The sequence below is a fragment of the Lagopus muta genome, chromosome 1, assembly GCF_023343835.1.
Source record: "Lagopus muta isolate bLagMut1 chromosome 1, bLagMut1 primary, whole genome shotgun sequence".
NCBI classification, from domain to species: domain Eukaryota; kingdom Metazoa; phylum Chordata; class Aves; order Galliformes; family Phasianidae; genus Lagopus; species Lagopus muta.
The window spans coordinates 136480492-136493949 of NC_064433.1; the positions used below are offsets into that span (position 1 = coordinate 136480492).

At 38.9% G+C, this 13458-nt stretch overlaps 1 protein-coding gene across 2 annotated transcripts; it reads left to right on the forward strand.

The window, feature by feature from the left end:
• Positions 1-120: 120 nt before the first annotated feature.
• On the forward strand, positions 121-13083 carry PCID2 (PCI domain containing 2). Of its 2 annotated transcripts, XM_048961117.1 has the most exons (15): positions 121-253; positions 412-485; positions 2518-2607; positions 3140-3213; positions 3586-3651; positions 4169-4210; positions 4694-4748; positions 6429-6532; positions 7244-7319; positions 7432-7573; positions 8691-8791; positions 10707-10780; positions 10947-11072; positions 11279-11402; positions 12732-13083. In XM_048961117.1, the coding sequence occupies exons 2-15, from the start codon at positions 450-452 to the stop codon at positions 12819-12821; spliced, it is 1200 nt and encodes a 399-aa protein (XP_048817074.1). In that variant the 5' UTR covers positions 121-253; positions 412-449; the 3' UTR covers positions 12822-13083. The 2 variants fall into 2 exon arrangements, with proteins under 2 accessions (XP_048817074.1, XP_048817154.1); XM_048961197.1 differs by lacking the exons at positions 121-253; positions 412-485 and adding an exon at positions 556-595.
• The last annotated feature ends 375 nt before the right edge of the window (positions 13084-13458 follow it).

Below are 13458 nucleotides of genomic sequence, written 5' to 3' on the forward strand. Positions count from 1 at the left end.
TGCATACGCCCGATGCACGTGTTTATGCCTAACGCGCGGTCTGGCCCCGCCTACTGCTATTTGCCATTGGCTGCCGCGAAAGGCCACGCCTCCCAAGCGGCACTGGGGGCGGGGAAGACGAGAGGCGGTGTTGTCGCTACTGTGTCACGTGGGGTGCTCTGGCCTATGCTAGCGCCGGAAGTACCTCGGGGACTGCCGGAAGTATCTCCGTGACTACCGGAAGTGCCGCTCTGCGCCGCGCCATGGCTGGGAGGTTGGTCTGTGTCGGGTTTGGGGGTTGTGGGAGAGGTTCGAGTAGAAGCGCAGTGAGAACGGGGACATCTCCGTCCCGTTCTACCTGAGCGCGAGGAGGAGGAGGTGTCACTGGGGTGCCAGCGCCTTCCTTTCTCTAAGATTCCGGTTCTTTTGCAGAAGGCGATTTATTTAGGACTCTTGCCCCTTCTATCCCAATGGCACACATCACCATAAATCAGTATTTGCAACAAGTAAGTAAGATTTTATTTATGTATCTATGAGCAGTTCGAATATGCGGATTTATTTTTCATTGCAGGAGATTAAAAAAAAAAAAAGCAATCAATTTTGAACGTGAAACGTGGTAAGTATGGCTGCTGTGTGAAACGGTGCGTTCAAAGAATTTCTGCCAAGTGTGATCCTTGCTGGTAGAATGTATAGTGTACAGTAAGTCGGATTGTGGCAGCAGCACTGGCCCAGTGAGCAGCCTGGCCCCATGCGCTGTTAACCCCATCTGATCTCAAACCAGGGCACAGAGAGGGCGCATGCAGTGCTAACTCAAGTTATGGCAAATAAGCTTTTGGATTTTGAGATGCTGGCTAAACACAGTACTGTGAAGAGCAAAAGAACATACAGCCATGCTTTTTGTGGTGATAAAGTTTTGAGAAAAATAAATTTGAGAATGGTTTTCAACATTGAAAAAAAATTATTAATATTTTGCTATGTTTGTGACTATATTCAGTCAAGGTAAATGCTTTATCTGCAGGTTTTCAAGTGGAATGTATAGAGGTGCAATCATATATTCAACTCAGAAATCTGATCATGGCTCTACTGGACTTTTATAAGTCCTCTCTTAGCAGAGGTAGATATGTCCTATGTGTCCCACTAGTTCTATGGTTTTGCTGGTCCCCTTTGATATGTTTGAATAAAAGGTATTAAAAATTAAAATGTTTTGTTACTTTATGTGCATTAACTGTATTATATAATTAATGCTCCAGAAGTAATGTCTCCTGTGTTATGATGTTGAACCACAACATCAGAAGCAGATGATGGTGGTATGGCAGTAGAGGCTGAATCTTCCCACTGATATTCTGTTACGTGTTGTTGCCATGTGACAGATGGCAGCAGATGACACTGGTGTCTGATATGGAAGTGCCTATGAAGCAAAGATGTGTCACTGAATTCCTCTGTGTGGAAAAAAATGGCACCCATTGGGATTCTTCGACACTTACTGAATGTTTATGGAGACCAAACAGTGGATGCGAGCACAGTGAGGCAGTGGGTGGTGCATTTCAGTAGTGGCAACAGCAACAGTGGGTCACTTCCACTGGTGCAGATTTTTACAAGAGCAAATGAGGGCGTTTTGTTCATCACTGGCAAAAATGCATGACTAATTGTGGTGATTATGTTGAAAAATAGTGTTTTGTAGCTGAGAATTTGCTCTATCAAACACTGCTATATGATCTCAGTGTATCTGTTGTCGTTTCCTTGGAATTAATTAGGAGGCTTTTGCAACCTATACATATGAGGCCCAAGATGATTCCTTTTCAGTCGGTGTGGCCCAGGCAAGACAAAAGGTTGGATGCCCATGGTTTATGGCAGATGGGATGGAGAGACAGGAGAAGGGTCACATGGATATCAGCAACGCTGAACCTTCAACACCGAGCTTTTAGCGTGATGCTCTTGCTGCTTCTTTCTGAACCATCCCATTTCCATCATTGTTATCACCCTGCTCACTTCAGTAATAATCAGTGAAGTCAATTAAACCAGGAAAAACTAAACCAAAACCCAACACCTGCTTAAGCACTTCCACTTCCACTTAACTTTTTCATGTTAAATATTAAGTTCAAATGAAATACATTTACGAGTCGTGATTCATAACTTTCTAATTCCATCTGTAGCATCACAGTCATACTCAGTCGTACTCAGAGACTGCTTGTACCTTCACATCTTATATTTGCTGCCTGTTACATCCAGCTGGGCAACTGGGATTTTAAAATGCTTCCAGGAATCTTTCACAGCTGTTTTATGGTAATAAATCCATATAAGCTGTTTTGAGGTCCTCTGGTTTGCTTGTATCCTACAAACAAGGAAAAACTGCAATAGCATTCTTTTCATCCTCTCCATTTTTGAAAAACAGATGTATTGAAAATACAATGCTGATTCATTTAGTTTTAAACCTTTCAGACTCAAACTTGAAAAGATTCTGACATGGATGAATGCTGTAAATATGTTCTATGACTGTACCTGGATTTAATTGTATAATGTGCCTGTTTTGTGGGGTAGGTGCAAGAAGCTATTGACAGCAGAGATGGACAGTTTTGTGCAGAATTGGTATCATTTAAACATCCACATGTTGCAAACCCAAGGCTTCAGGTAAGAACTTTTTACTCTAGAAGAATCCTTCTTTGAGGTTTTGTTCAGCATTCATTTTTCCTAGCTCTGCATGTGCATTCCTGTCTTCTGAGGATAAGCTTCAGGAATATGCAGGGTCCTCTTCTGGATTTGATTCCCCTTTCTTTTTATAAGAATATTATATATTTGTAGTTTTTTCTTGGGTGGCTTTATGGGTTCCATGTTTTCTGAATAGTCCTGAAGGTCCCCAATGGCCAGGTTTATATTAGTAATGTGGCACAATGGGAGTGAATATGGAGAGCAAAACTTTGGCTAGTAATGGTCAGGTGTTTGTGCTGTATGCATTGCAGGTGCTTTTATGTAAGGCTAGCTATGATCTGACTGTGTACACAGAATGTATAACATTTTCTTACACTAAGTTTGACATATTAATAATATCTATCTATTCTGATAGATAGCAAAGGCATGTATGCATAAGACTGCCATGATAAAATACCTGTCTGATATTTTTGGTGTAGTAGATGTTTCTTCAATTGATTTATTCTATTCTTAGCTTCCATCTCCAGAGGAAAAGTGTCAACAAGTTTTGGAACCACCATATGATGAAATGTTTGCAGCCCACTTAAGGTAAAAATGGACTTAGGAATAGGCAAGTCAGTTAGAAGATGTCCAGCAGGGACAAGGAAGCATATCCCTAAGTTTACTTAGCTATTTTGAAATGGTTATATCTGGAAAATTGCTTAGTTACTCTTATAAGTAGCACTAGGACTATAGGAAATAAAGGCCTTCTCTTTTTTCTCCACATAAAGTATTTTTTTGTGTACCTGTAAGACATCTGTATACGGCAATTGACAGAGCTTTGGTTTCAGTGCTTCCTATTTGGTATTTACTGCATCTCCTTGAACTATAAAGTCTGTACCTGTTAAAAGGCAAAAGAAGAAATATGTGTCTTACATGTGTGATATTTTTGGCTGCACTAATGCACCTTTTCTTTGACAGATGTACTTACGCCGTTGGAAACCATGACTTTATAGAGGCGTACAAATGCCAAACCGTTATTGTCCAATATCCTTTTCCATATATGTTGTGTATTGCTTTCAGGTTGACTAGGTTTTCTTGTCTTCATCCCTTTTCAAATCTAATGTGCTGAGGTCTAGTTCCAATTACACTTCAGCTATTTAGATTCTTAAGGAAATCTAGGTATGCTCTTTTTGGCTTTCTGTAGGACTAAGAAGGAACCAGTCTCCTGCCTCAAAACCAAAAAGTAATTTCTCACAGAGAGCAGGCGTACCTGAATCATTAATATACATCCCAGTTTCTACTTGGATGAAGGGAAAGATAATTCTAAAGAAAGCTGAAGGTTCATCTCTAAGTTTCTCTAAGAGAAACAGCGTTTCTCATTGCTGCCACAGTACCAAAAGTGTGTGGCTTCCCTTCTGGGTCTTTGTATCTTCTCTCCTTGTTTCCTTCCTGCTTTGTTGGTTTCTGCTCTTTCATGTAACACATTGTACCACATAACATCTCTGTTTTTTAAAGTCTGTGCTATGTTTCATAGCATTTTAAATTCTCCTAAACGCAATACATCTTTCCTGCGAGCATTTCAGGCACATAAAGAAGAAAATTGGTGAGTATATCATAGTCTAACTTAAAAACTAGACTCCCATCTTTCATGTATATAATATTGTAGCCATAATTTCAGTTTGCTATAAATTTTTATCTCCAGCAATACTTAAATGCCACCTAATAGTTTTTGCTGCCCGTTTGAGTTTTTAGATCCAAAACTGTGAAAACTATATGTACATCTATGTTTAATTATATACAATGTCTGTAAACAAATATATTAAGGATTTGTTGAAGGTGAGATAGCTTTTCTGTTGCTTTATTTTTTTATAGCCTTTAAAGCTGAATTAAAAAAGTTGTCTGAATTAATTGCTTTGGTGTAGGACTTCAAAGACACTGAGTTCTTGAAGGCTTCTCCTTTTAAAGAGATTCATCTTTTAAGTAAAAGTTCCTATATATTTTTACAGTTTTATGTCCAGCTAGGAAGAAAAAAGTGTCTTATTGCATGATTTGTACATAGCACTTAGACTTTGTCTAACTTTTCCAGGGCTTTACCTATTATGTATGCTGTAGCCCTTGATCTTCGAATTTTTGCTAATAACGTAAGTAAAACAACCTTAGTACTTTAACCTGTTGGGATTTTCTATGTTGGAAATGTTTGAGACTTGATTACAAAGCCTAATTTTGCTCATTAGTGTTCAATTTGTTAAGATTTTGTTAGTGCACTAAATTTGTCCTGTCCTATCGTAGAATTAGTTTGCTCACTCTACCACTTGAATGACAGAGTTTCTGGGCACCTGCATGCAACTCACAGTTTAAACCTATAAAGCAATTAAGTACAGTCATAGAAGAGTATGATGGCACAGCTTCTTATTTCCATGTGTTATTCTTGCAAGCTGAGTCTTTGAAGGGATAGGGATACACAAGACAACTAAGCTTGTCTAACTACACACCGTATCTGAACATGTGAAGTTTCTGCCTTGTTTCCCTCTTCCATCTGTGTATGTTGCTTTTGATGCTCATTGGAGCCCTTGCTGAGTCTACAGCTCCTGTCAAGCAAAAGAAAAACAGCCCCAAAGCCAAAAAAAACCAAGCTTATATTATTTTTCCTCAGGTTAGTGAATTGGAGTAGCTAGCATCTGTGGAGAAATTCTTGACCCAAGATTGAGCAGCTGAGATGGGCAGATGACTTTGCTTCTGGTCACTTGACCTGAAGCAATGAAATTAGGAGTTCAAGCTACAGGAGAGGTTGTCAATATGCAGTATTTCCAGTGGTTGTCCACTTGATGCTTCTTGTGCCTAGGAAGCCACAAAACAGCATGTTTTTCATGCTTGCACAGAGAAGGCTTTGCGTGTGTTTGTGTGTCTGGTCTATAGCAAGTCTCAATTCTCAATCTGAACAAGGCAAGTTTGTTGGTTTGAGATGCACAAGAAAGGGAAAAGATGGGGTCAGTTATACTAGAAGTGTTAGAATGCTATCTTCTGATGCCCATGTGTTCAAAAGATGTGGGTACAGAGAAGACTTTTACAGCAGCAGTTACATTCCTATTTCTTGTCCTTACATTGCAGCTAGTGAGAAAGCACGCATTGGAGTAAAACTTTTTAGGAGGAACATAGCAAATACCTACTCACTGGGTTTTTTTCCCCTTCTTCTTTGTTGTTTTATTTCTGCATTAACTAGTGCATGGTTCTTTCCCACTTCATATAAAGTAATTTTCACTTGCTCTGTAGTGTACATGTTCCTTTCTTTTGAAAATGTGGGGCTATAGCAGTGTGTACTTCTAGCAGAAAAAGTGGGGTATGTTTTAGAACTAAAATCTAGTCCTTGGAGCTGTTGAGAGAAGCTGAATTATAAATTCTAAAACTCAGTTTCCGTAACTGAGGAATTAACTTCTGTTTGTTCAAAGACATTATTTTAGCTCAGGTCTTGTTCTTTGGAAACTTGACTGGGAGTGTTAATCCTCTAACTCGGCTATAAGGTGATCCTGAATTTAGGCTTCTGAGAGCTGCATTAATCTTAGTGTTGCTGAAGGCCAGTGCTATTTTCAATGTTCTGACTGGCCCTGCTATGCATTAAGTTTGGTACAGGGTGTTCAGGAACTTCTCCAAGTGTTTTGTTCTGTTTTGTTTTCAGTCCTGTCAGCATGACTACTCTCATGATTTAGGCAATAGTAGGCATGTCAAATGTATTGTTAAAATGTGGTATTAGGGAACTAAATTGTTTACAAACCCAGTGTATTAGAACATAGAATTTTGTGCTGTTTCTTGCTATGTAATTATAGGCAGATCAACAGCTGGTAAAGAAGGGGAAAAGCAAAGTTGGCGACATGCTAGAAAAAGCAGCAGAACTGCTGATGAGCTGTTTTCGAGTCTGTGCCAGTGACACGTAAGTGGAAGATGCTCTGTAAAACTTGCATGATTATGTTCTTAAGAGCTTATATAAAAGTTTTCTCTGCTTAATAAGACTGTATCTGGATAAGAACAAACACTTCTGAGGCTTATTTCCTCTCATGTATAGTCTGCCTTGACTATCAACTGCAATTGGAGGTTAAACCTTGAAGGTTTAACCTTCCTAAAAGGTGATGTTGGGTGGGACTGACCCTGTCAGGGAATATTATTAACCCTTCTGTACACTTTTTAGCCATGAAGTTTACTTCAGTGTGGTTAGACTGAGGATGGGTGACTCTTTGGTTTATTGTCTTGGTGATTTTAAGGCTTCCCAGGTGGATAAAATGCTTTTATTCCCCATCAATCTTTCTTTCACCTTGAATATTACCAGCAACTGCTATGCTGGTGTATGCAGACTATAGTGAGGACCCTGCTGCAAGTGAGTAATACTCTGCATGATATCTCATTGCAATGAGAAGAAAAGCAGCAGCGCTATTTAAAATTTAAGATTTGAGACATTCCATTTAGAGAGTGCTGTCATGTTTTAAGGCAAGGAGTTGGCTTTTATTTTCAGATTTCTATCCTAAAAACCATCCATGAAATATTTATCTAGGGATGGAATTTACTACACAAAAAAAGGAAGTAATTATTTTACTACAGTGTTCAGTACTAACAGTTTGTTTTTCTTTTTTTTCTATTCTTATGACAGTCGAGCAGGCATTGAAGATTCCAAAAAGTGGGGCATGTTGTTTCTCGTGAATCAGCTGTTCAAAATTTATTTTAAGGTAGGGCTTAAGTCTGGTAAGCTGCTTTGTATTTCATACTCTTAAGTCAAACTCATCCTTTTTAACGTGATGTTGCATATCTGCATTCAGTGTGGTTAATTTTATTTAACAGATCAATAAGCTCCATCTATGTAAACCCTTAATTAGAGCAATTGACAGTTCAAACCTGAAGGATGAATATAGCATGGCACAGCGAGTTACATACCGATACTACGTTGGACGCAAAGCCATGTTTGACAGCGACTTTAAGCAAGGTACTGTGTGCCAGTAGGGCACATTTAAACTCTTGCTGCTTGGTGTGAACTCTGGCATGTGTGTGTGCAGTTCCAAATGTGTGCAGAAGATTCAGTTGTATTCGTGATGAGCAAAGGATAGTCATGCTGAAAGATCCACAGGCTGAGTCTGATTGGAGATGAGGTTACATGACACTTCTATTTCTAGCATATGCCAGCTTTAAAATACTTGTTTCTGTGAAGTTCCCTGTACTCTAATGCATTGTGTGCATGCTTATTAGAACAGTTATTCCCTGTACTAGCATCCAATGGAATAGGTTTGTAAAAGGTTTCACAAAGTAGGCTTTGCAGTTGTCTTGTCCTCTTGAAGTTACTCCGTGTGTGTAGGATATCTTCAGCAAACTGTGCGGTGGAATGCATTCTCAATGCATTGATTTTGGGAGACCATATTTCTGAGATTTGTCATTCACAAATGCTTTTAGAGCTGAGACATAAACCTTTAATTACAAATGTGAGTCTCTGTCCAAATAGCCCATTACTTCAAAGGGAGAAACTACTATTAGCCAGTTTTGTGACTCCTAAGAAGCATCTTCTGACCGTCAGGCCTGTCATTTTTTTTTCTAAGAGAAGAATGATGGAAAAGTTTTCATACTGTAATGCTGTGTGATATCACTGACATATTTCTGCAGCTCAGCAGGTGTGTGCACCACGTGCAGCTTACATCCCCAGAAGAACCTAATTTGTGCATTTAAAAAATACCTGTTCTGCTTCATCAGTGCTTCGTGAAATTTTACTTTTCGGTAGTAAATAAAAAAAAGAAGAAAGAAGAAAATTGTTAACTGAGCTGAGCATTTCAGTACTGTTTGTAACTCTTACATCTGACATCTGGTTATTGACAGCTTTTCTTTTCTGAAGGAGAACTTGTTTTTCTTGTAATACTTTGTCTTTTGTGTGATTCACCAATAATTCTTACATCGTGTTTCTTAATGTATTTTGATTGGTGTGGTTTTTTTTGGATATCATTTCAAATATCATAGGTTCAAGCTAGAAATGGACATTGAGCACAGAATTGGGTTATGGTTTTGATCAGTCTTAGTTCTTGACTATTTACTATCATTGCTTTTATTTGTGTCTGCAGCTGAAGAGTATCTGTCATTTGCTTTTGAGCACTGTCACCGTTCAAGCCAGAAAAACAAAAGAATGATTTTGATCTACCTGCTGCCTGTAAAAATGTTGTTGGTGAGTAGATGTTATTCCTGCAAATTGTTTTTCAGGAGGCAAATAAGCAAACTGAAACTCAGCATGGTTCTTAATTTTCTTTCTTTTCCCTTATTGGCATGCAGAGGTTATTTGTGCCTGACCTCCGTATGCACCAGAACATGCAGATGTTGTACAAATAAGGACAGAAAATGTTGAATTGTAATTTACAGCAAAGTAGGAAAGAAGGAAGTAAAGCTGCTTTTTGTCCCCCCCTGCCTTATTCTGCCCCTCTGAAAGGTGGAACTTGAGGTTACTGCTATAAGAAAAATAAGTGCTTCTCTAGAGAGCTCAAAGTTAACTTGGCATGTACCAGAGTGCCTTCATGGTGACAACTGTGCACTGGCATCCAGGGTATGTCTGGATTCACTGGTACAAATCTGTGCTGCTTTCACCTGGCAAAGGGAAGGAGCATGTGCAAATAAATGGTTGGAGACTGCTATGGTGGGTTTACCACAGGAAAGTGGTCTTTGTTTTCACAATCGCACCTTGCGCATTATTTATCAGTTTAAGGCATGTCAGCTGGTTTCCATTTGTTCTCTTCATCTTGTTGCTGAAGGAATTATGTCTGCTTCTTGTTCCTGTCCTTTCTGTGTTCTGTGCTGGCATATGTCTTCCTTGAGTGGGGTTGTACAGGCTATTAATTCAGTGTAACTAAGGAGCCAAGGACTAGATTTTAGAGTGTTTGCCACTCCCTTTTACCAAATTTCTCACAGAGAATGTTTTTAACATCCAGTTCTGAGAGTTCCCATCTTCCACGTTTACCCCAGCAAAATGAATCCTGACCATTCTCACTTACTCCCCGTGCTCCCTTTTCAGTCCCTTGCGGTATCAAAAAGCAAAAAAGACAGAAATCACATGTAAGGGGGGAACATGGTGGGTATGATAATTGGCTTCTGTTTTTCAATTTTGTTCATTGTCTTTCTTAGTGGTTATTTTCAGATCAGACAGTGGTAGAGTTGATTAAAGGAAACTAACAGACCTTAAACCTTCCTTAAACTTGTGGACCCTTTAGTGCATGAGATTATGGTAGCTTGTCTGAACAGTTCAAGAGGCACTAAAGAATCTATATAAAGGTCATTGTTTTTACAGTTGCTTTTTTAAATCACAATCCAAACGTTAATACTGCCCTTAGAACTACAAAAATAGCTTGGGTATTTGTTTTTTGGGGGTTCGGTGGTTTTTTTCTTTTCATTCCTAGCAGCTTTTAGTAAACATGCAGCTGAGTTCTGCTCTTGACTAATCCTCCAGCCAGGAAAGGAATTAGCAACGGCACCATGTAATGGTAACTAAATTTAAATTCTGACCAAGTTGGTATGCAATCTGATCTCTGCTCTCTGCAAAGGGAAGAAACGAAACAAAGTTTCTGTTTGGTACTGTGCCTAATTTTGTCTTACCTGATCGAACGATGAGAATTAAATCTGTTTCATTCAACTTTCTTCTCTTTCTCTTGACATTTTAATGGCCATACGGAGGCACAGTGAAGAAATAATCTGGGAGACTGAGCTAACACGTGGCAGTGTTGAAGCACTGCTTGTGTTGTTAGTAATGCCTGGGATTCCCACAGTTCTTCTGCTCGCAAATAGATCATAAAACTGCAACACAAAATTTGGACTTGCCTAAGCCTCATGTCACATGATCTTGATGTTTCCTAACACTCAGAAATATCAAGAGCCTGCCTAAACCATGATAAATAATTATTGTGAGTTGAGTTGCAGGAAGTTTGACAGGGCAAGAGGATGTCTTACAAATACTTTCATTTAACATTTGTTCTGTATCGAACCAGAAAAGAAGGTAGTCAAACACTTGTCTGTTTCTCTGAAAAATGCTTTTATAGATTACATTTTAAATGAGCTTGACTTTATCCTGGAAAACTTGGAAACCTTTTATTTTTCAGGGCCATATGCCAACTGTTCAGCTCTTAAAAAAGTACGACCTTATGCAGTTTGCTGAAGTAACAAAGGCTGTGAGGTATGCAATTATTTTATTACATTGTGTAGTAGTTCAAAAAGCTTTAACTATAAAGAATTTTATTTGGAATGATTGAGGAAGGCAGAGGAAGGATATTCCTACCAAGTCATACACTTCCTTTTCTTGATGAGACCTTCTCATGTGTTCATTTCTTCCATCCTTCTAGTGAAGGCAATCTTCTCCTACTGAATGAAGCTCTGACCAAGCATGAGACCTTCTTCATTCGATGTGGAATCTTTCTTATCCTCGAGAAGCTGAAAATCATCACATACAGAAATCTCTTTAAGAAAGTGTAAGCATAACAAAAGCTACATTTTTCTAAAAGCAGACTTAATGTGGTTTCACCTAGGACTGAGATAAAGGTGTAATGCTCTTCAACTCTCTCAAGGAATGCAGAATTCCTGTTAAAGTGAATCTGTAGTAGAATGTCTGTTTTACTATGAACTAGAGTTCTAAGTGATTGTTTCTCAATAACAGATTTTCTGTTGTTTCTTGCAGATATTTACTGCTCAAAACACATCAGTTATCCCTAGATGCCTTTCTTTTTGCTCTGAAATTCATGCAAGTAGATGATGTTGACATTGATGAAGTCCAGTGCATTTTAGCTAATCTTATATATATGGTATGTGCTTCCTGCTTCTTTGTGAGTCCTTCCAGACTGAGTAAAAAGCATTAGGCAGAGATTATAAGTTTGTTGCAGAAATATATCAGTAATCCCATCTTTTCTTGTGTGCGAAAGTTGATGCGTTTGTGCCTGAAGTGCAGATGTTTTCATTTGCCCTGGGAAATTTCTCTACTTCCTACTTTTGCAGGAATCAGTTAAAATTGCAGTTGAGTATGCATTACAAGTTCAGTACTGACTTTTCTAAATAATGTATAAATATTTGTTTCAAAATGCAAAAATTACATCTAGTACCAGGAAGGGATTTGTTTTTCTGCATTTGAAGTAGGAGACTGTTGACATTCCAACATCACAAGAACTACATTTCCTTGTTTCTCGTTTTGTCTTTTACTCTAAATGAGTCTTCAGTACTTATGAACAAGGTACAAGCTTGAAGTCAGTAGTTTCCTAATAAATCAGAAGTTTTGGAGCAGCATTGTAGTGCCAGCAAGAAAATGAACTACTTCTCCTGGAGAAGAAAAGGCTCAGGAGAGATCTGATAACAGCTTTCCAGTACTTGAAGGGAGCTAATAAGTGGAGGCAAATCAACGTTGTGCACAGTCTGGTAGTGATAGAACAAGGGACAATGCTTTTAAATTAGAAGAGGAGAGATTTAGATTATATGTCATAGGGAAATTTTTCACTGAGAGGGTGGTGGGGTGCTGCAGCAGGCTGCCCAGAGAAGCTGTGGCAGCCCCATCCCTAGAGGTATTCAAGGCTGGGTTGGATGGGGTCCTGGGCAGCCTGGTCTAGTGCCTGATTTAGTGGTTGGAAACCCTGCTCACAGCAGGGGGCTGGAACTAGGTGATCTTTGAGGCCCTTTCCAACCAAAACCATTCTATGATTCTTTGATTCTGAAACAGATTATTTGGTACCTGCTTAGAGTAGCGGAGGGGGGGATAAGGTGACTGGAAGACTTCTTTCAGTGCTACATGTCTGAAAAGGAAGAATTTATTTTTTTAACGTAAAATAGTGATTAATTAAAATCCCAATTTTAATAGAAATTATTAGAAACTTCTCCAGAGGTCTTATCTCTTCAAGGGAATGTAAGCAAACCAGTAGGGGTCCCTGGCAGCAGGCAATCCAAGAGCAGCATTAGAAGTACACAAGCATGGATATGGTACCAACTTTCTGCTTGCTGTTTGATGTGACCCACTTACATAAATTGGGTCCTTACAAATGCTTAGTGCGGTGGTGATTGAGTGTGTACACATAGCTTTGATTTAGTCTAGCAACAGCTGAGGTATCACCAGCTTCCAGTGCTAACGCTGTGTTTTCTTCTCCTGACAGGGTCATATTAAAGGCTATATATCTCATCAGCATCAAAAACTTGTGGTCAGTAAGCAGAACCCATTTCCTCCTCTGTCAACGGTGTGTTGAGTATTGTGTCTTACCCATGCAAGAACAGATCTGCAACTTGCCCAGTGGAGCTGCTCCTCATCAGCCAGAGAACATTATAAATACCTGGTTCATATCCAAGGCTGGAATACCAGGAACTGTGTGTGGCTCCTTTCCCAGAATGACCAAGGCTGTCGGTGTAACAAAATGCATCAACTACTTTTCAGTAGTGGTTTCTGAAGGTTTCTTAGATCATTAAAAGTATCTCCTGAGGAAATAAAAGCAAAGCGTTCCAAAGATCTTCCAGAGTACTTAAAAGCTTTTACGAAGTACTTCATGTTACTATTTCTACTTTTATCCTTTGGAAAATAAATGAATTACATGTGGTAATCCATTATTCAGAGTGGAAGTAATATTTACTTTTATGATACCCATTTTCTAAATCTCTTCAATAATTTTGCTGGCCTTGAGTATGCTCTTCAGGCCTTCTATAAGAAGCAGAGAAGTTGCTCTTGACACCAAAAGCTTTTCTATGTCATTGATACATAGAAGTTAAAAGTACATGTGAGATGTTTGCCTGTAAGTACTCAGGGATAGGTTTGTTTTGTTTTGTTTTAAATTCCTTTAATGTTTTGTTTAAAATTTATTGTGATGAACAAAAGAATGCATCTAAGTAACT